General features: G+C 37.8%; 3 protein-coding genes across 3 annotated transcripts; all 3 read left to right on the top strand.

Annotated features, from left to right (window-relative positions):
* Positions 1 to 3,536: 3,536 nt before the first annotated feature.
* Smp_181430 (hypothetical protein) lies at positions 3,537 to 3,812 on the top strand (the record flags this gene model as incomplete). The annotated part of the gene is made up of 1 exon (XM_018799196.1): positions 3,537 to 3,812. The coding sequence occupies one exon, from the start codon at positions 3,537 to 3,539 to the stop codon at positions 3,810 to 3,812; it is 276 nt and encodes a 91-aa protein (XP_018651009.1).
* Positions 3,813 to 6,625: 2,813 nt separating this feature from the next.
* Smp_106050 (putative mitosis protein dim1) lies at positions 6,626 to 7,173 on the top strand. The gene has a single exon (XM_018799195.1). It carries the CDS (start codon positions 6,662 to 6,664, stop codon positions 7,088 to 7,090), a length of 429 nt encoding a protein of 142 aa, XP_018651008.1. The 5' UTR covers positions 6,626 to 6,661; the 3' UTR covers positions 7,091 to 7,173.
* A 2,964-nt stretch (positions 7,174 to 10,137) lies between these two features.
* Positions 10,138 to 17,495, top strand: Smp_106060 (mitochondrial carrier protein-related; the record flags this gene model as incomplete). Its single annotated transcript, XM_018799194.1, has 4 exons — positions 10,138 to 10,711; positions 12,049 to 12,389; positions 14,121 to 14,468; positions 16,665 to 17,495. The coding sequence occupies 4 exons, from the start codon at positions 10,138 to 10,140 to the stop codon at positions 16,821 to 16,823; spliced, it is 1,422 nt and encodes a 473-aa protein (XP_018651007.1). The 3' UTR covers positions 16,824 to 17,495.
* Between the last annotated feature and the right edge of the window lie 4,751 nt (positions 17,496 to 22,246).

Genomic DNA, 22,246 nt, shown 5'->3' with positions numbered 1-22,246 from the left:
GGTGCAGAAACTGAAGTACCTACTTGAACAGCAGTTTAAACGAAGATAAATGTCTAAGCGTATTTTGGCTGCATCAATCTCTTCATTGATGTTTAGTAATCGTAATGATCTTTATTTCCTCAACTACTCATTCGTCCTGAATTCGACCGCCCACCACCACCGAAATGTGCATATAATGCAAGTAATATTATTTGATATTCTAGCCCCCACCAAAACAAATCGCTTTGTGTAGAACAATATTTAATACTAATGTCAATAATATCCATGAACTCACTTACAACCTATCTGCAAATATCACATTTGACGCATAGCTCTCTCTCCAAGAAGGCTTGTTTACCGCTGCTTTTTCATGTCAAGCAGATTCTTGAAAAATACGCGTTCTCCCAGAAATACCGAATTGAGCATTTCCAGTGGCTAAAGATTTCCCTGTCGGGTCACCGTAATCGAAATTATGTCCAAAGTATTCTGTTGCGCATCAGTGTATCATTCCCCTTAACTATCGAAATGTCAGCGGCGATTTTGCTGACAACTTGAGAGGAAAGATGCTATCTTTCGAATATAGGCCCACTAGCCTGACGAATGTAGAGGAAATGTTCCGAGGACTATTATAAACAGATATTCTGACACCCTGTCACGTGTTAAATGGAAGGCAAATTTACAAAACTTCAGGCAAGAAGATTGCGAAGGCTTTAGATTATCGTGGAACCAGTAGATATAATGCTCAATGCCTAGTAGATTGACGACACCACAGGTATTCGGAGTATGACAACACCTTAACCAGTAACACCTTCTATTATTGAATCCTACCCACGGAGTGAAATCAAAATACAGAAGCGAGGAGGTTTGAAGGTAGGTTATCAATATATTGACTAATCTAGTCTGACCAGTGATTACAGGGGATGGTGATCACGACGTTTCCACTCGTGATCTGGTGCGGATGCATGACTGAGAGCCTTCAGCTAGGTGGGTTCATTAAAACTAACGGGGTCAGCATCCAATGTCGAACACTTACAGAGATATTGATTTTAGGGATTTATTTACCGCTACAGGATTCTTGGGCATACTTTCCATACGACATCTTATTGTGGCTTCAGGGCTTTGGCGTACCTACACATAAAGGTGGAATAAAATATCTATTAATAACGTATATTGAAAACCTAATGCTAGACGATCTATTTTGGATTACGCAAAATATGAAATGAGACCGCGTAAACAATGATGGAACACAAAACAGACTGAACGCTAATAATTCAGAAAGAACATATACTTAGGATGGCGAACAATCACAGAAAGCAAAATTCGGCAGGAAGATCTTAAAACATTCCACTGATAAAATTGTAACGGTGTCGACAAAAAATCAGAAGACGAAAGCATAGAAGGCTGATGTGTGTGTGCACCGCAATATATTGGAGTTTCAGTATTGAGTTTAAGCACAGAACTAAACAATCAAAGTTTGTTCTATAAGGCCAGGCTGCATTCTTCACTGACTACGAATCGTTTGAGAGTGAGTCACAATAAATCACATCAAAACACAAACACTATGTTTAATTTAGGCGGTCCTAATTTTAAAAAAGTGCCCAAATTATATCCGAAGTCCAAAATACATCAAAAGACACAGCCCGATCTACTCAGTCACAAAATAACGTACTAAACAGTAATAGCAACGCAAATATCCTTGACAAGATGGGGTCAGGTATTTGTCTCAAAGGATTCAATTAAGTTTTTCAAGTAGATAGTCGCGGGTTAACAAGTGTACGGTGAACCATGCTGTAACCCTGAAGCTAATCAAACACGACTTTATTGTCAATGGTCAGGCAACCTGCGACAGTAAAATTAAGTAATTAGAGGCAAATCTTTTACCAAGGTTAAGCAACAAAAGCTCAGACAAGAAAGACTAAAGAGTACAAAATAGAATTAAAATAGACATGAATCAAGGTTATAATACAAGACAGGAAAAGGGAAAAAGTAACAACACCCACCGAAAAATGTTTCAAGGGATTTTCAGGGTGTTCTTTCCGTTACACGGTGGTTTAAGCAATCCTTTCAAGTCTGAGTTAGACACAACAAACCGTGTGCAGCAGGAGATGCCTATAGATGATCAGCAAACACCGAAGAACCAATCACTATAGTGTTTCACAGAGTGCCTGATCCAGTGGATGGTAGTAGGGATGAAGCTCACAAACGTAATGTGCGAAAGTGGCGTTGACTGTAGCTTATTATAGGCCTTCACACCACTTAAGTAGTTAACGTGTCCTTTACATCTCACGACCACTGAGTCTCCATGTCTGATGTCTTTTAACTTTCAAAAACTGAGGAGAGCTAATTAAGGCCCGTCAAGCCTGGTTTGACTCAGAAGATGACCTCTCTAGTGACGTCAGATGGTGTGAAAATCGATCCAGACCACGGAGGTCACACCTGAGAGTACAGTCGAACGCACCTCAGAGTCAGTTAACCTTGATCAACAAACCACAGTACAGAACACGGAGACTATAATCCTGCTAATGGGTCACGCTATACACTCAAGAAACCTACGGCAGTCATGTATTACGGAATGGGCCTGCACACTTCAAAATAATGACCTGTATAAAAAGCACAGGACCGATGATGCAATTGAGAAGTACCAGGCGATGAAACAAGCCGCTAAGTACCCCTCTAACAATGTCACTGGATTAAGGATTAAACCAGGAGAAATCAGGGGCGGATTTGAAGATCACAATCCTGAGTGAAACATGGCTGTTACCCGACATCATATATCAAGAATTGAGCCTGCGAGACATGACACTCTTTCGATGCCATATAGTAAGTAAAACAGGAGGTGAAGAGGCATTATACATCAAAAATCCATTTCGATGTGGTGGCATCACACAGTACTGAATTAACTGGGTTAACAGAATTATTCAGATGCTGCTTCAATTTTGAAATGCACGAAGTACTTGACTAGAGAAGTATATCACCCTTCCGCAGATTCTGAAACACAAAAAGATGTGACGGTACATTAGATACCTAAGCACAGTTAGCTAGAGACGCCAACACTCCATCTCCAAAATCTCACAAGCAGGATACAACCCCTTCCGTGTGGTTCCATAAGCGGCTTGCCATAGGCACTAAAGTTTCAGGCTGACTGAGCATGTGGATGGAGCTACGAGATGGGACAGGGGCGGAAAATCTTCAGACAAACTATTTGTTTACGAATGATCAGATTCTGGTTCAGGATATTTATATCCACACACCTTCAGAAGTAGTGACCATAGTGCGGCGACGCTAAACGTGATCACAAACGAGATTCTTGAGAAGGACGAAGATGTCCCCTATCTTAGCTTTAAAAGGGCAGACTGCATTATCATGAGAGCGGTGGGGGCTAATAGTAGATGACCGCTGGAAGGTAGCAATAGACATTATTCAGTGTCATTCAAAACAATGTACCTCAGGGTAAGTATACACTAGAAAAGCAATGATCTTACTCGACAGCGAGGATCAGGCGCAATACCGAAGTTCAAAATGGTAGGGCGTATTTTCAGGCCAAGCTAGCAGCCAGAATGCGAGCCAACGCCGAATATCTCCCCAGCTTTATGACCAGAAGAAAGCCCAGAAACCAAAGGTTCTGCACTTTAAAAGAGCTTAATGTCAAAAATCTTACCAACTTAGATATGATAGCAATCTTTGATGATAAACCCGTCGACCAACTAAAACAGGAACTCGAAAGCGCAAAATATCTCTCAACTCTAGTGTCGTTTGGTGGTATGGAGGACATCTCACTAACTCTTGGGCTATCATTAGAAATTCCTGCACCAAAGAAAGTCACTAGACTGTGACAGCATCTGGCCTATAATCCTGAAACAGTGCGTGGGGGTCACCAACACATCAATGTGTGACCTGTACAATAACTCACTAGAGTCACACCAACTGCCAAGAGAATAGAAGCAGGCTCCTCTCTTCAGTCTTCTAAGGAGGAGGTGGAAAAGACCTAGTTTCCTACAGACCAGTCATATTACTTTCGACACTGTCGAAAGGCAATAGAAGGGCTAGTCGATGAGCAAATGAAGCAATACATATATAAGAATGACATCCTCCATGAATCCAAACATAGGTTGAGGAAAGGCAGATCGTGTGCATCCAATCTCCTCTTGGTATGGGAAAGCTTGACGACATACTGAATCCATAGGTTCCCGGTTCGTGTACTATTCCTCGGTTTCGTAAAAGCTTTTGATGTAGTACCTCATGTACTTCATTCAAAGAAGGTTTGAAAGTTAAGTATCACTGACTCGCTTTTATCATTTCCAAGAAACTGCCTAGAGAACAGGATACTTCGTGCCAGTTTAAATAGAGTGAACTCTAATTGAAAGGTCTCAACATCAGAAATTACACAAGAAGTTTTAGGTCCACTCTTGTTCTTAATCTTCATTGACAATCTGTCAGATAAAATGAACTTGGAGACACTGATTTGTGCTGATGAGACAAGGATCTGGATGTCTGTAAAACAAGAAAAAGGATTTTCTTCGGCTTTCAACTTCTCAATCAACTAACCTCCTGCCTGGTAATGTGGTAGCTGCTGGGATCTCTACTGTCGTGAGAAGAACGCACTAACGCAACCATATCAGTTTTCCTACAAATACAAAAGAAGCACATTAGATGCCGTTGCTGTTCTGCATCACAATATAGTGTTCGGATTGGAAAAGGGTAAGAAATATGTTAGATGAGCTTTCCTGGACTTTGCTTCTGCTTTTATTCTATTCCAAGACCCTTCTCACTTAACAAGCTGATCAGCGTCGACACTGACAGCTGGATAACCAATTGGCTATGTTCCTATCTTTCTGGAAGAGAACAGTACACTGTATTTGAAGGAAAGTGTTCAACATCTCTACTGTCTACTGTCGGTGTGCCACAAGGAGCTGTTCTTTCACCTCTGCTCTTCTCTTCTTTTCTGCATGATCTGCCATCTTCCACAGAAAACACTTTTGTAAAATATGCGGACGACCTCACTGTATGTATGCCGATCTCTACCTCCTTACATCCCATAGAAATGAATGAGTTTTTATCTCGTATTGAAAGGTGGTCTGTTGGTAATGGTCTCTTACTCAATCCATGTAAATGTCAAGCTGTTAACTTTAGCTTGAGACATGGACAGAACCTATACTCTATTTTGGGATCCCATAATGCTTGTGCCATTGAAGACTCCTTAATAAACACAGTGTCGAAGGTCAAATATCTTGGTGTCATTTTTTCCTCTGATCTTTCTTGGTCTTCACATGTTTTACTGCTTTCGAAAAAAGTATACCGTTTGATATACTACATAAAGAGGCTGCATGCTTTTGGGATTACTCGCCATTTACTCTTACAATTTGTAAATTCCTGCATATTACCTATTATTTTATATTGTTCTCCATTATTATTTCCTGGGCTTTTGAGAAAAGACTTTGCTGTTTTGCGTAGTGCTGAAGGCGTTTTGCAAGGTATGTGGTGAATCTTTTGAAGTCATTATTAATATGCTTGTGGATAGACATCTTAAGTCTTGCAAACTCTTGGCAGGTGTTATCTTATCAGATACTAACCATCGGCTTCATTCCTATCTTTCTCCTTGTATGTCTTCTGGTAGAACGAGACGTAAATACATTAAAATCCATGCACGCAAGCAAATCTATAGAAGTTCTGTAATACTGTAGCTGTAAATAATTCCCCAAAATCAATAGCTTTCTAAGTGTTTCGACATTGGATGCTGACCACGTTGTTTAAGTGGACTTGTCTAACTGAAGGTTTTCGGTCATGCATCCGTACCAGATCACGTTTCAACTCGACGTGGGACACTGCTCCTACGTTCATTAGCCAGCTTAGAATAAAGGTTCCTCGATATATTGATAACGTATCAAATATATCTTTCCTACCTCTTCTCGTCTGACTTCTGATTTCCTTTGGCCGGGAACGATCGAATATAGAAGATACTACTGGTTGCTAGTTGTTAAACTAGAATATCCGTCGTATCCTCAATACCTTACCTAGCAAATTTACTTTGTGACGAACAGGCTGTTAGAGTCGACCTAGTAAATAACCTGTATTCTTGAGCATGTCTCAAATTCGATAATTTGTATAAACTCAGTTTTTCTTAAACCTTTTTTTATTCCTTTTCTGTTTTTTTGTTTGCTTTTTTGGTTAAAAAACTTGTTGAAATAACTCATGCTGGGAATTCTATATTGTGCCAGATTATAATATTGAATAAAGCCATTATTAATTAATAATTAATTAATAACCACAAGATATACAAACCCACAAATAACTAGTAAGCTGATTAGAATTAGTGCCGTCAAGTGGCTAAACCACTACATATTGGACACAAATAAATACCTGAAACCATGCCGAAACGAAAAGAAGAGAACACAGAGAAATCAATCTATTCATACAAAGCCCACGACAAAGGTACTGGATATGTTGGAACCAAGACGTGTTTGCATGTGCATTACGAAACCAAATACCACAATCTGAAAAACAAGAGCAACATATTTAACATTAAATATGGACAAAAATCACATGGATTTACACACATAGCTCAGATTTATTGCCTTTTCACCCCAAAGTACAACTCCTATGACTGTCCTACAGTGGGACGTTTGAAAAGTCAAGGTCATTGTTTCGTTAATTATCTCGCCTTTCGTTTTTCATTGTTGGAAACATGTCTTATATGCTTTCTCACCTAACAAATGGCTGGCAAGTAGACCAGGCTATACTGTCTGAAGAAGACAGAGTTGTCATCATACGCTTCGGTCACGACTGGGATCCGTCGTGCATGGTCATGGATGAAACTCTTTTTAAAATCGCCGAGAGAGTGAAGAACTTCGCAATCACGTACTTAGTTGATATAACTCAAGTTCCAGATTTCAACAAGATGTACGAGTTGTACGATCCCTGCACTGTTATGTTCTTTTACCGTAATAAACACATTATGATTGACTTGGGGACAGGTAACAACAATAAAATCAACTGGCCCATAGCCGACGGACAGGAATTTATAGATATTGTTGAAACGGTGTATAGGGGTGCAAGAAAAGGTCGGGGTTTGGTTGTTTCTCCAAAAGACTATTCGACTAAGTATCGGTATTGAGTTATGTACTATTTCTTCGTCTTGTTATGTATTTTTCAGTTCTTATCCTGCATTTCTGTGTTAATAAAATATTTGTAATCCGCAACTAAAGTTTGGTTGTTACTCTACTTATATACAGTACTGGCGAATAAAAGTCTGGTGTATTGCATGTGGTTAGCCTAATATTTATTCGATTTGAGAATATTTAAAGCGTCACTTTTGTAATATTTACCGAAAAACACCTATAGTACTAACGTATATTGACAAACGTTTTACAAATTTTGGATTTAAATATTCACGAAGTTGTGATTTCATATTTCTGTTACTTGCCATACAGTGATCTGAGCATTCCGGTTGTCTCTTGCTTTTTAATCTGTACCTCCCGTTATATGTAATCATCCTCCAAGTAACAGGTAGCCTTTCGAGCCTAATTGATATGAAGTACACAAACAATAACCACTCTTCGGTTTCGTACAGATACAAAAACATAGGATTAGCCTCTGTGTATATATCTTTTTTTGACTGGTTTTAGTGTTATCTCCACATGTTCTATTATGGAGGGCTGCGTCAAAAAACCCATGTGTTTAATTCCAACCGAGGCTGCACTGATCCAAACATTTTAGGAAAGCAGTTTCAGTGGTTGAAAATTTTAGGTGATGTCCTTCAAAAGCGACCACAACGCCACATGCTACTTTATTATTTATTTATTTGAACACATAAATATTGGTACAAAGAGGCACCCAATACATATGCGCCACACAAGTCACTTGATTTGTATGTGGGCTGTGATACTGCCCGGGTGCCTAGACCGAAGCAGGTGGTTTTCTTAGGGGACCACACCTGAAGCCTTAGACCTAAAGGTCTGGTCCACGAGGCGGTGGAGCAACGTAAGGAGACGCAGTCCCATGGTAGCCGGTGACCAACGGTTGGTTCATACGTCATTTGTTCCTTCAGGATTCTGGAGCACGTGTGCACCATTGGTTTTGAATAAGAGTCTTCTAACTCCTAGGTGGAACCCCTGTGCCCACTAAGCCAATTAAGACGCCGAAAATTCGTTTTTAGTCCTCTCGATTTCATACATAACACCCTTGCCTCGAGAAGGCAGTGGATAGGACTTTCATGGAAGTGGCTGTATACATGTGGCCATGTGACAGCACTTCAAGAAGGAGAGCGAACTCTTTCCACCCTCGGCTGTACCAGGGCACTTGGGGGCATATATGCTACTGCGACCTGTTGTTGTCAATACAGCTATGAAATCCGCCTGTAACCAGTTTACTGCCTAGTCAGTCGAAGTGGGATTCTGTGGTCGTACAAACCGATACAGCAACAAAAGCTAACCCATTTTCTTAATTTATGAAATTTGTCACTGTAGATATTGTAAGAGTTTAAGGACATGTTACTAACCGAAATGTTGAACCGCACTGCATCATTGTATTCAGAACCGTAAAATATCTAGCTTACTTAAGCATATTATGTGTGAGAAATCGAGCGATATACACTTGTCGTCATCTTATTCACAAACAATCATGATTAACTCAGCTTTAATGATGTCTCATGATCAGGAGTATGGAGTGGAGTGAATTTTTGTCTTTCAGATGTGTTATAGTTCGTCAACTCAGCTTGTTATATCTAATAACAACACGTTAGATTCGGATGTAGACTAACTAAACGGAAATTAAGAGAGAAGAGGTATGACCTAAACAAAATGTGTCCATCGTCGTTGCCCTTATTTTTTTTAACTCAACCGTCAGTATGAATTAATGTGAAGTCACTAAGACGAGTACTTTTTCAGTGTTACTAAAGGCCACAGATGATTTCCTTTTTGAGGTTGGGTCATACTTTCACTGCACGATTCTATTGTCCCATTTAGTTACCGAGGCATCTGTGTATACCCATTCACTCCCACCAAAGCTTACTAAGGTTCCGCCCATTGAGTTTTGCTGTATCAGGAATAAAAGTGATTTCTGAGTGCCCCAGTGAATGTAATTTTCATTGCGTCAGGGCACGAAAAAAGACCTTATTTTGTATGTTGATGGGTTTGTTGCGTTGTCATCACAAACAACAAAGTAATGAGTCATTCGAAGTTTATATGTTCTTATATGATTAGCTAAGGCGATCTATGCTCTTAACAAGTCAACTTCCTTCACCGAAACGAGATAGGTTCTTGTGCTAGTTCCAACCCTTCAGTACAGTTCATCAGTTGGCTATGTGAATATTACAAAGTCCCCTTAAGTTAATACACCAAGAAGTGTAAGACTTTGAAGGCTTGCATCTATATATGCATGTTTTACTAATAATTTTTTCATTTAAAGTGTATATACTTCAGTAGAAACTTTTTCGAACGTATCTATCAGCGACTCTTTTCTGAAGCTGTGCTTGTCAAAATGGTTTTCTCTAAAACATCGCTTGTTTGTTGGAAGGATGTGGTTAGCTCAAATTTACCCTATGAAGTGCGTAACCAACACATTTTCTCTTTCATCAATAATTAAAATGCGTCATTAAAATACATTTCATGCTTTTTCTGTCAAGTTATCTTCAAGCATAAATGCAGTTGCGTCTAAATCCTATAACAGTGTCGAAATATGTCGTGAGCTAACTGCTCCAAAGCAAGTCTATGGTGATAGTCTGATGTGAATGTCATTCCTATATCAAGACAATCAGAATTTTCTTGGAAGTTGTTATGAGGCTGAATGGCCATTATGGGGTTTTGTTTCTATTGCTGCTGTAATTTTTTTTACATATTAGTGGTTATTATATGAGGACAACGATAAGTTGTCCTTATTTCTGTAGCTTGCACAATGGTGGTCTTTTAAACTACTCTAACCTTATTATTAGCTGATATCTAAGATATGTACTTAGTTTATGAATGATTTTACACATACGTTTACAATTATCATCACTGTAAGTTGCTTCGTATGTGTGCGTTTATTTCCATATGACAAAAATGATTGATTTCTAGTAAATAGTAGAGTTATGATTATTGCTCATTAGTTTGTTAGTAATCATCCATAATCCTGATGTATTTTTTCTTCAGAATTTTTCTTTAAAGTTAAAGAGGGATATTGAAAATGTCTGATTTATCTGATACCGATCGAGAACGTATCGGGAAACTATTCAGCGATTTAGATATAGATAAAGACGGTCGTATCAGTGTCGCTGAACTTAGTCGTGTCATAAAAGGAAGCAAAGATGAAACAGATACTAAAAGCAAAACAGCTAAGAAAATTATGACCAAAGGAGATACGGACAAAGACGAAACACTTACATTTCAAGAGTTTATTTCTTACATTCATGACACTGAAACTCATTTGAAACTCGCATTTAAAGAAATTGATCAGAACAGTGATGATCGAATAGACGCTAGCGAAATCCAGTCGGCCATGAAGAAACTTGGTGCTAATGTGAGCGAAGCTGATGCACAAAAGTTGCTTAAGCGTATAGATAAGGACGGTTCCCTAGACATTGATTATAAAGAATGGAGAGACTTTTTGCTATTTAGCGGGACTTCAAAGATTGATGAAATATTTAGATATTGGAGACATGCATCAGCCATTGACATAGGTGAGAATATGTGTGTTCCGGATGATTTCACAGAAGAAGAAAAGAAGTCTGGAGATGCTTGGAAAACATTGGTCTCAGGAGGTTAGTACTGTAATTTGAGTTCTAGTGTTCATTTACCTTCTACACTTTTATCTGGTAAGTTGAAACATTTTACTTCTAGTTAAAGGAATAATGCATACGAAATTTGTACTTTCTATGTAATTTGTGGTTGTTAATAATTGGATTTTTGGTACATAGCATAATTATTGGACCGGTTAAGATATTTATACAGAGCTAGTATTTAAAACAAAACAGCTTAAATGACATATCGCATTAAGTATTTACAGCATGAGTTGTTATTAGTACCATGAGTTTGTCATAACAGCTACAAGTTGGCTGTTCTATATCTTTTCTACTATAAAGATAATTTACAGTCTTTTAGTTCTTAGTCACTTCTACTTGAGTTGATGTAATTGACAGATAAAAGTGGCTTGGTTACCGTTCTGTAGTTAGTAGCAGTTCTCCTTGTTGCAGAAATGACGAATTGCCTTCAACCATCTACATTAGCTAGATGACCGTTAATTGAGTACCGTTTGAGGTGAAGATAGATTACTTTTTTACTGTTATTTGTATGTTTGATTCTGCTATGATATCTGTTTCCCAATTTATAGTTGAGATCATTGATGATTGGCGTAAAATACAGTCGCCTTAGTAGGATTACTATGGAGTAGTCAAACTATCGCTGGAGGTATTAGTTATATCTAATATTTCAGTAGATATTACCGAAATTTTACGGGGTCTTCTGTTTTCCATTTCCTTGAAATATTGAATTGCATTAAGGTGATGGGGAATATTTGTACCTGAGGATGAGGGCCTAAGCTGGATAGTTTACTCACGAAGCCTTTATTATCTTTCTCAATATTTGAGATATGAATCAGGTATTGATGTAGGTGTTTAGAATAACAAAAAGAACTTCATTACTTAGTTATCAAACTCAGAGAAAACACGTAGATAACCAAAAGTAGTTTGTGTTTGATTTTTATACGCCTATTGTGTATATGTAAACTATATACTATATTAGTTTTCAGTTTCTATTCTTGAAGTCTATAAGTCATTTTTGTTTGGTGCACAGTGAATAAACAGTGACGCTAATTAATTCTGTGTTACGGTTATGTGTTTTTATTCGTCTCGGTGGTTGTCAAACAAAAATTAGTGGAAGGCAACTAAGCTGAAGCAGTTTCTCTTAATAGACTTCAGCAGTGGTTCCTCGTATTACAGTTTTAAGTAGTGAGCGATTTCAACATAACAATTAGTAACGAACAGTTGTAACAATTTCTGTTTGTTGTTTTGATTAATGTTTTATTTCATTCAATTGGTCATTACGTTTTTCTTGTTTGACCATCCTAAAATTACTCAATTGTTGAATTCCAACATCTTAGGTATTGCTGGTTGCATCTCTAGAACTGTAACAGCGCCTTTGGACCGCATTAAATTAACATGGCAAGCACTTGGAAGCAAAGCTTCCGAAGTAGGTTTATTGGGGACAGTCAATAAAATGGTTAAAGAAGGTGGGGTAACAGCATTATGGCGTGGAAATGGTGTTAACTGTTTAAAGATTGCTCCAGAATCAGCAATTAAATTTCAGGCTTATGAAGTTTACAAGTGCTGGCTAAATGAATCATTTGGTAGTAATCCAGATGGAAGTCTTCAATTACATACTAAATTCTTAGCCGGTTCATTGGCTGGTGCAACTTCCCAAAGTATTATATATCCTATGGAGGTATGTATTTTCTGCCTCCAGTCATAAATCATAACTGTATGCACTGCCATGTTGTTAAATTATTCTATAAACTTTACTATTTTGCTTTGGTAGCATATTTTTAAATAGCATGTGAATGTTTATTTGTTGACATCTTTGAGTATTACACATATGATCAACATATGTTGCGAAAGTAGTATATTTCCGGAAGTGTTCGGTAAATTTATGTAAAAGATGACTTTGCATTTGAAGATTTACCTACACCATTTCTGTTATTTTAAGCTTATATGGAAGAGGGTGGATTTTCGCCCATTTTTCTTGATTTTAAATTTTGGTTTCACTGAATCTCTATGAATAACCAAACTCTGTTACTGACATTTAGTCTTTAAAATTATACAAATTTATACAGCCCAACTGATATTCAAACTAAGTACGTATTTATCAGAAGTATCATTTGCATACAAATTGCATGATATATACGAGTGTTTAATGGTATTTTGCGACTTATTTTTCGACCTTCATTTCACTTTTCATTAGTTGTGTTAGTTTTTATGATAAATCCAAAGTACAAAAACCAAAGACAAATGGTTATTTATCACTAAGCAAAGCTTTAATTCAAAAATCGTTTGTATAAGATAAGGTTGCATTAGAAGGTACAGTTTTATATTTGGTAACAACCGGCAAGTTTCCGTTTAATGTTAGTTTTCTCATGCATACCACACAATTTTTAACAAAAGGCATTTAGTTTATTTGACTTCATTCATTATTTGGGCTCCTGAATCAAATGCTCCCTAGTCTTTTTACTTGTTTCTGAATTACAACAAGTATAATCATAATGTATGTGTTCGTAAGTCTATTAGTCTTATCTATTGAATATTTTTAAATTGATACTGACAAATTAGTGGTTTATACACAGTTGTCGGATCCAGTTCATTGATCCCTCCTATTGGTATTCATTACAAGCGATATGTGTGTAAAAATTGTTGACTGAGAATATTCAGTAATATGGCTATAAACTGTTTTCAAATAACACAAGAGTACCAGTTCTTATATACGCTTTTCTTTTTTATTTATAGCTCACCTTTTTTGTCTTTCATTGACCAGTCACATTACCTTAAATCATTTTTCATGTTGTACGTAAAATATTGCTTATCAAAAACTACACTATTAAGCTATAAGTGATTTACACTATAAAGCTAGAAGCGTAGAAAGCAGTAAGATTATCTGATTATGCAACGTTTCGCGGTGATGGTAATAATATCTACACCTAAATGGATTGGTACGTTTATTGTACATATTTTACGGAGTCACATTTGTTTGCCACTTCAATATTAGTAATCTCAATGATTAGACTGATTTTCTATGTGAGAGTCAATTCTTATTGTCAAAAGTGAATATACGTGATATAGTCAGACCGCAAACTAATTAACACAGAAAATAAGCATGTTTATTAGTGTTGATGCAGCTTTCTGTGATATTATTCCCCTCTTACCTGCCTTTTTATATTTTAACCTTTATGATTCTACAGTTCTGATGTGTTCCACTGTATAACTTGCTGTTCTTACTTTGCCTTGACAATATTGTTTATACGTAGTCTGACGGAGGGGGCTCTCTCTTCATACATCAAGACACTAGAAAGAATATACCTGACAGGCTTATCTCATATGAATGGGTGTTTGTTAATATTAAAAGAGTCAGCGTTTAACTAGTTCATGTCTTACTAGAATTACCATTGTTTGTTTCTGTCCTTAGGTATTGAAAACACGAATGTGTTTACGCAAAAGTGGACAGTACTCGTCAATATTTGACTGTGCTCGAAAGTTATATCACAGTAATGGTATTACTATATTCTATCGTGGCTATGTGCCTAATATACTGGGTATTCTACCGTATGCTGGAATAGAATTGGCTATGTTTGAAACATTTAAACAATCATATTCTAAAGCATTTTTATCAAAGGATGAGAAGTCTCTAAATATACCTCCACCAGTTTATGTTTCTGTTGTAGCCGGTGCTCTCTCATCATTATGTGGTCAGTTAGGCACCTATCCATTGGCATTGGTCCGGACAAAACTTCAGGCACAGTCATCTTCAGAAAAAGTTAGTTCATAATTTGTTTTACGATTATTTCTTGATTTCGGTCAATGTTTAGCAACTTAGTTTCTAACTAGTTGAACTATGCTTTATAACGTGTCTTAATGGTTCCCTATGGAATCATTTTAATAATTTAACTAACTACCACTTTAAATGTATATCGCTACGACTTTTTCTCTTTTAACTTTCTAAACGGATAGGTCAACAAATGGTATGAATACAAAGTAGATATTTGTTACAAGTCTTATACAGGTCGTTTGTTTCAGATGAGACCTCTGTTCAAACGTAGGAGTCGTATTTTTTTCCATTAATGTGCTTTTCTAGTGAAAGCGTAATCTCAAGCTTTTGCTTGGGGAAATAGTATAAAATGTAATCATACTTCTCATGTCTTTGTATCCAAATGAGATATATTTTTATGTGATGAAAGGTTGTTGGTGCCTTAATCACCATGTTCAGCTTCGTTTTATGGTGTAATAAACTTATCATACTTTGCAAAACGTCAAAACTATTCTAATTTCTTCAAATCTTGTGGTTAAAGAACATTGTTGAGTCAGTGTTTGCACTTATTCATCAAGTTTTCACTGTAAAATTGATTTCATTCAAAGAAATGCTTAAGATGCACTGCTGAACGCCCATATTATACATATCATTATCCAAACCATAAGGCAGAATTCAGGTTTCTTTTATTGCTAAGCTGCCAAGTTAAATCTTGGTATGCTCAACGCTAAAATAAATGCCATCTGGTAGTTCTTCTTTTTGTGGAATCAAATTTTTAGATATTTTTTGACAAACCTTAGCGTCTCGTAAGTAAAGAAATACCTACTAGTCACAGGAAGCAAAATCCAATCTAAGACCTCCTTGTGGCTCTGCAGGGTAGCAGGGGCAACTTTGCTAGCTAGCTAGGTTGGTCGGTGGAGATGAAATTGATCCACTACTCTGCTGTGAATCGGCTTCAGTGGGTTCCATTTTTCGGGGCTCTCAAAGTGTCTTGCGGGCCGCCAGATGTCTATGCATACGTATATGAATTGCATGAGACTCTGTAGTGTATGTTTATAGGTATATACAAAGGGTACGCGTGCGTTAGCACAGGGAATGTAAGCTCAAGAATACCTTTTCTGTGTTTAATAAGATCAACGACCCAGTGCTTATGCTAATGTGTATGTCATAAAGGCTTAACCAAGTTTAACACGGCTGGAACACCGTACTAGCTAAATTACGCAACATGATTTATGCATTGGGCAATGAGTTTTTGAAAGCGCTGAGACGTTTACCTTTAAATTAATTGTATTTACCGCCTAAATTCATTCATTGGCATTTGTTTACTAAAGCACTGAGTGGAAAATTTGTGTGAATGCAATACCCTCCCAACTTACTATCTATAGATGCTCAGTGGTACTCTCATCATCTTACCTTTACATTTTTCACAAAGTTCTATTAAGAAATGCAGTAATACTAGCTGTTACGAATTATACGTTGCTATTTAGATACATTATTATGTGATTCTTTTATGCCTTTGAAGTAGTTATTGCAACCAAACAACGAGATAATCCGACAGATATTTGGAGTATATCAGACGACAATTTTCAGTATCACTGAGCACCTAAGGTACTGAATTCACTTGATATTGTTTACATGAATCGTCCCGTTGATGTTTATGACTGCAATTAACCAGTCTCTTATTGGTATATGTGCATCCTGTGCGTATTGCCTTAATTCACAAGCATTCTAAGCAAAGATGGATAGTGGCTAGCAGTGGAATCCAGGAAGCGCGTTTCAATTGCAGTCGTAAACATCAATGGGAAGATTCAAGTAAACAATATCAAGTGAATCTAAACTTCACCTCATTGCACAAGTAAATGGCTATCAAGACTCAGTAGCAGCTAAGTGGATAACGCGATGGCGTTTGCAGTAAATGGTACTGGGTTCGAGTCCCGGAGTGAACATCAACTCTGAGATGCAGGTACATCTAGCTGACAAGTCCCAAATAAAACGAAACTCTCGTTTTGAATCCCGCTGTTAGTCACTATCCATCTTTGCCTAGACATCTAAGATACTGTTTCAAGATTTTTAAATGCAGCTTAAGGCTTTGTGTACGAATTTGTCTTCAGAAGAATTCTAATTAAAATCAAATAGAATATCTTGAATGGCATATGACTTCGTTTCTTACCTACTATGCACTTATTATTGTTTCTTTTTCTATAGACTGGATTATTAAAGATTGTCAAAAATATTGTGGAACATGAAGGGGTGCCAGGTTTATTTAGAGGTTTAGGACCAAATATTCTTAAAGTTCTACCGGCTGTTAGTGTTTCTTATGCATGTTACGATCAAATTAAGGCATTTCTACATGTTTCAAAATAGATCTATTCTATTTTATTTGTCTGTATGTTAGATCCTGACCATCCATAAAATATATTCGGATTTCCGGAAACTTATTTATGTTAATTGTTTAATTACTGGATGCAATTGCTCTTATTTTTTCTAAGAATTCTTCTGTTTATATTTTATAAGGAGAGAATAAATGCTAATTAAATGTAATAGACCATATTTTATTTTTGAGTGATATATACCTTATCTTCTTTTAATTTGATGTTATTGTTTCAATATTAAGATTTCAAATGAGCTTTGTGTTCTATTTTAATCCATCATTATCATCATCTTTCTGAATGTTTTTCTTTTCATCAGTAACAAGGAATGGATATATTTTATATACACAAATATAGTAGTTTTCTGGTGCTTACACATTTACTTTTTTCTACAATGTGTCATTTTTATTTTTCTCCACTAACATTCATCACTTACTTCTCTAATTGATTTTTAATATATCGCATACATCTTTAAGATCTCTGTTGTCAGCATAATGGATTATTTCATCTAAAATGTTCTTTTTTGTTGTTGCTTAACTTCAGATCTTGAATACAGTTTTTATAATCTTTCCTACTTTATATATCATTATATATAAATCAATTAGTCATTTGGTTTTTACAGTTTCGGAATGGAATCGAAGGAGTAAATCGAGATAAATTCTCGTTTTCATATGATTACCTGAACGGTTTTTCTAATTAGTTATCATTCAGAGATGTTGTCTCATCACTGCTTTTATTTACTTATCATTCTGAACCCACAATGAAGTGGTGATTTTTGGTTTAAAACTCAGCTTTCAACCATAGTGTCGGCATTTCAATCTCCCCAACTGATTGGCATCACTGGCTGTTACACAATGTATGGTTTGAAGGCAAGTACATAAATATATACGTGGTGAATTACTTACTGTTTCATATGTGGATTTCTTCATTCACATAGAGGTGTAGATTAATAATAATTGTTCATATTACTCCTATATTGTATCTACTTCATTATCAGGAAAAACGACTGAAACAGTTCTGAATTTCTCTTGGTAATAGTATAACCCAAAACTGTTGCAGCGTAAACTTAACTTATTTTTTCAATTTTGTATTGGTTGCTTGAATTTTTCCATTGATGTTCAGGACTGCAATTGATCAGTCTCACATTGGCATATATGCTTACCGTGTGGATTGCCTCGATATTGCCTTCAGTCATAAGTATCATAAGGTGAGATTATGGTAGCTAGCAGTGGAATCCAGGATGCTTGTTTCGGACTATTTTGGACTCGTCAGTTGGGTGTACCTGCATCCCAGAGTTGATATTCACTTCAAGACTGGAAGGAATATCGGGGCGATCCGCACAAGATGCACATATGCCAATAAGAAACTGATCGATCGCAGTCCTAAACATCAATGGGAAGATTCAAGCAACCAATACAAAATTGAAATAAACTTTATCCTACTGCTCAAGCTAGTTTCTATGTAGACTCCGAAGCTAAATGGATAACGCGATGGCGTTTGAAGCGGACGGTGCTGGGTTCGAGTCTCAGAATGTACATCAACTCTGGGATGCAGATGCATCCAAACTGTTCCTCGAAAAAGTCCTTTGGGTCCCAGGAAACGCTGGGACAGTTTATACAATCAACGTTGAATCTTCACAGAAACATCTAGGAAGTGAAAAGTCACGTGTCATTTTTGATTGGATACCAACTAATGCTGCTACTATATTTAGTTTGTTTCAGAAACTTCCCGGAGCCCAGGGTCATCTGGAATACTAAAAATACCCTCGATTTTCTCTACATAAAAGAACCTTGGAGTAAAGCGATCTTTCCACACTTCGTACCTTCCTCTCAATCTCTGGTACTGTATCCATCTACATGAGGATGGAATTTAGTAAAACTATAACTTACGTTTGGTAAACCTCTTGAAGGAATACAGGCCGCCCACCAGGATTCTCCACCGAACTCTGTTCTAGGCTCTCCTTTCCAGTTGCTATTCATTCTTTTGATGTCTTCCAGTTTCAGACTCAAGGTTTTAGTGGCCATTCATTTTGACTCCAATTAGATTGGACGATGATTTATTTTTATTTATTTTATTTATACACATAAATATTGGTACAAACAGGTACCAGATACATATGCGCCACAAAAAATTAAATGAGATTTGCGTGAGGGCTGTGATACTGCTCAGGTGCCCAAACTGAAGCAGGTGGTTTTCTTAGGGGGCCACACCCGCAGCCTTCGACCTAAGGGTCTGATCCACAAGGCAGTGGAGCATCGTGAGGCGATGCATTCCCATGGTAGCCAGTGACCAACCATTGGTTCATACACCATTTGTTCCTTCAGGATACTGGAGCTCATGTGCACCATTGGTTTGGAATCATGGTTTTCCAACTCCCCTAGGTGGACTATCCGTGTCCACCAACCCGGTTAAAGCGCCGGACATTTGCTTTTCGTCCTCTCACTTTTGTGAACAACACCCCCGCCACGAGAAAGCAGTAAGCAGGACTTCCCTGGCAGAGGCTATATATTTGCGTGGCCATGTGAGAGCGTTTCGAGAGGGAGAGCGGACTCTCCCCACTCTCGGCCATACCAGGGCATTTGGAGGCGATGATATTATCGACGGGATTACCACTTCAGTGGCCCTTGTATCTGACTCCCGTTAGATAGTTTCTGATTGTTTTCGAAATATACATACCCTCGTATATAATTATCGACTTAAATCGCGTTAGTGAATAACGGAACTAAATAGGTCAAATACGAGAATGGATTCCGAGTACGTATACTTCATATAATCATTGATACAGACAGACAATCAAAGAAACGAAGAGGAAAGAGCGGAGCGGGACGAAATGACTCTTGGTGGAGAAGGTGTGTGAGCTAATTTGATTTACCCAAGTGTGACTCAATATTTATATAGCCAAACCAAAAATAAGTTACAGACACTTAACGAATGGGATAAGTAATTAACACGCATAAGACCATATAAAAACAGTCAGGGCTAATAAACGACAGGGTAAAAATATGGCTCGAGAAAAATGAATAGATCGGTCTGTTCCGAGGCTAGAGTAACCTATGTGAGCTTGATATAGTACCAGCTCCTACGATGTATTCCTTGGTCTTCCACTTTTCACTTTCTCTTCCGAATTTGGAGTAAAGGCTTCCCTTGTGATAGTATGATGGTTTTCGCAATTTACGCCCAACCCACTTTCAGCGTCTTTTCCTAATTTCCTCTTCAGATGGATGTTGGTTTTTTCCTTCCCATAGTAAGCTGATACTGATGGTATCCGACCAACGGACAATGAGTATCTTACGTAGAAAACTTTATAAATACTTGTACTTTTTTGGTGATGATTGTAGTAGTTCTCCACGTTTCAGCTCCGTAAAGTAGGACTGTCTTGACGTTCGTATTGAAGATTCTGACTTTGGTACTTGTTGATAGTTGTTTTGAGTTCCATACGTTCTTCAATTGTAGGAATGCTGTCCTTGCCTTGCCAAACCTCGCCTTTACGTCTACATCGAATCCTCCTTGTTCATCAATGATGCTGACCAGGTACGTGAAAGTTTCTACCTCTTCCAAGGCTTCTGCATCAAGTGTGATTGAGTTGGTGTTCTCTGTGTTGTATTTGAGGATCTTGCATTTTCCCTTGGGTATGTTGGGGCTTACTGATACAGAGGCTTCTGCGACGCTGCTTTCTTTACTTGCATTTGTTGGTGTGTATGGGATAGAAGGGCCAGGTTATCTGCGAAGCTCAAATCTTCTAATTGATTCCGAGCTGTTCATTATATTCCGTGCTTTTGCTTAAATGTCGAGGTCTTAATAATGCGGTCGACCACCAGAAGAAAGAGGAAAGGGGAGAGTAAGCAGCCTTGTCTGACTCCGGTCCCTACTTGGAATGCATCTGTCCTCCATGCTCAACTTCGCACTACACTCCGTCGTATGAATTCCAGATGATGTTGACGATCTTCTCAGGTACACCATAGTGTCGAAGAAGGTTCCATAATTTTCCTCTATCCACACTGTCAAATGCTTTCTCATAGCCAAAGAAGTTGATATATAATTACGAGTTCCATTTAATTAATTGTTCAACTATGATCATTATTGTCGCGACCGTTCCTTACAGAATACAGCTTGTTTATCTTGAAGTTGATCGTCCACTGAGTCTTGATTCGGTTCAACAAAATTGTTGAAATCTTTTCCTGGTACTGATAGAAGTGTGATGCCTCTGTAGTTCTTACACTTGCTGAGATCTCCTTTCTTTGATATCTTGATTAAGTGTCCTTCTTTCCAGTCTATCTGCACTTGTTCTTCCTTTCAAATCTTCCTGAATAAAACGTGGAGCTTATTTGCAGTTACTTCTATATCTGACTACAGAGCTTCGTCTGGTATATTGTCAGGTCCTGCTGCTTTCCTACTCTTGATTTGTGTGATGGCAATCCTGATTCCTTCGATCGTTGGTGGAGTGACATCTATAGGAAGGTCTGTAGATGCTTCTTTGATATCCGGTAGGTTCAGTGAGGCTGGTCTACTCAATAGTTCTTCAAAGTATTCCACCTACCTGTTCCTCTGTTCTTGGATCACAGTGATTGGCTTTTCTTCTTTATCCTTGGCCGGTCTCTCTGGCTTACTATGTTTCCTTGCTGATTTTTTCGTTCCATTATAGAGTTGTCTCATATTTCCTTCTCTTTCAGCTGTCATTGCTAGTCCTTCCACATATTTCTGCTTGTTAGTTCTAATGCTCTTCTTCACTTGCTTGTGTGCTTCTGTGTATTCAGCTTGTGCCTTGACCTTCTCTGCTCGTATTCGGTCGTCGTTAATTGCTGTATTATTGTTCTTCCTTTCTTGAATCTTGTCCAGGGTTTCGATAGAGATCCATTCCTTATGATGATGCTTCTTGTGTCCCAGCACCTTCTGATACGTTGAAGTCAATGGTTTTTTGATCCCTACCCAGTTGTCTTCCATAGTAGTTTCTTCTTCTCTCGGTAGATCCTGTAAGGCTTGGACCTGTTGCTGAGAGTTATCTTAAATTTGAGTTTGTCAGTATCCCAGAGGAAGGCTGTATTGAACCTTAGTAATGCTGTTTGTCCAATACTTCTTTAGCTTCAGTCTCATCTTGGTCACAACCAGGTGGTGATCTGAATCTATGTCAGCCCCTCTCCTTTTTCTCACATCTTCCATTGTCCTTCTGGATTTTTTACTGATGCAAATATGATCTATATGGTTCTCCGTGGTGTGAGACCCATGTAGCTTTGTGTATGTGTTTGTGTGAGAATACTGTGTCGCCCATAACAAATTTTTTGGATGAAAATAGGTTTGCGAATCTCTCCCCATTTTCACTACTTTTTCGTAGTTCATGTCATCCCATGATATCTTCATACCCGGTGTTGTTCATCCCGATTTGGGCGTTTGGATCTCCCATCAGGATGGTGAGATCCTTTC

Source organism: Schistosoma mansoni, chromosome 3 (genome assembly GCF_000237925.1).
Source record: "Schistosoma mansoni strain Puerto Rico chromosome 3, complete genome".
Taxonomy (NCBI): Eukaryota; Metazoa; Platyhelminthes; class Trematoda; order Strigeidida; family Schistosomatidae; genus Schistosoma; species Schistosoma mansoni.
The sequence above is the reverse complement of the archived record's forward strand: the minus strand, read 5'-3'. Positions and strand labels throughout refer to the sequence as shown.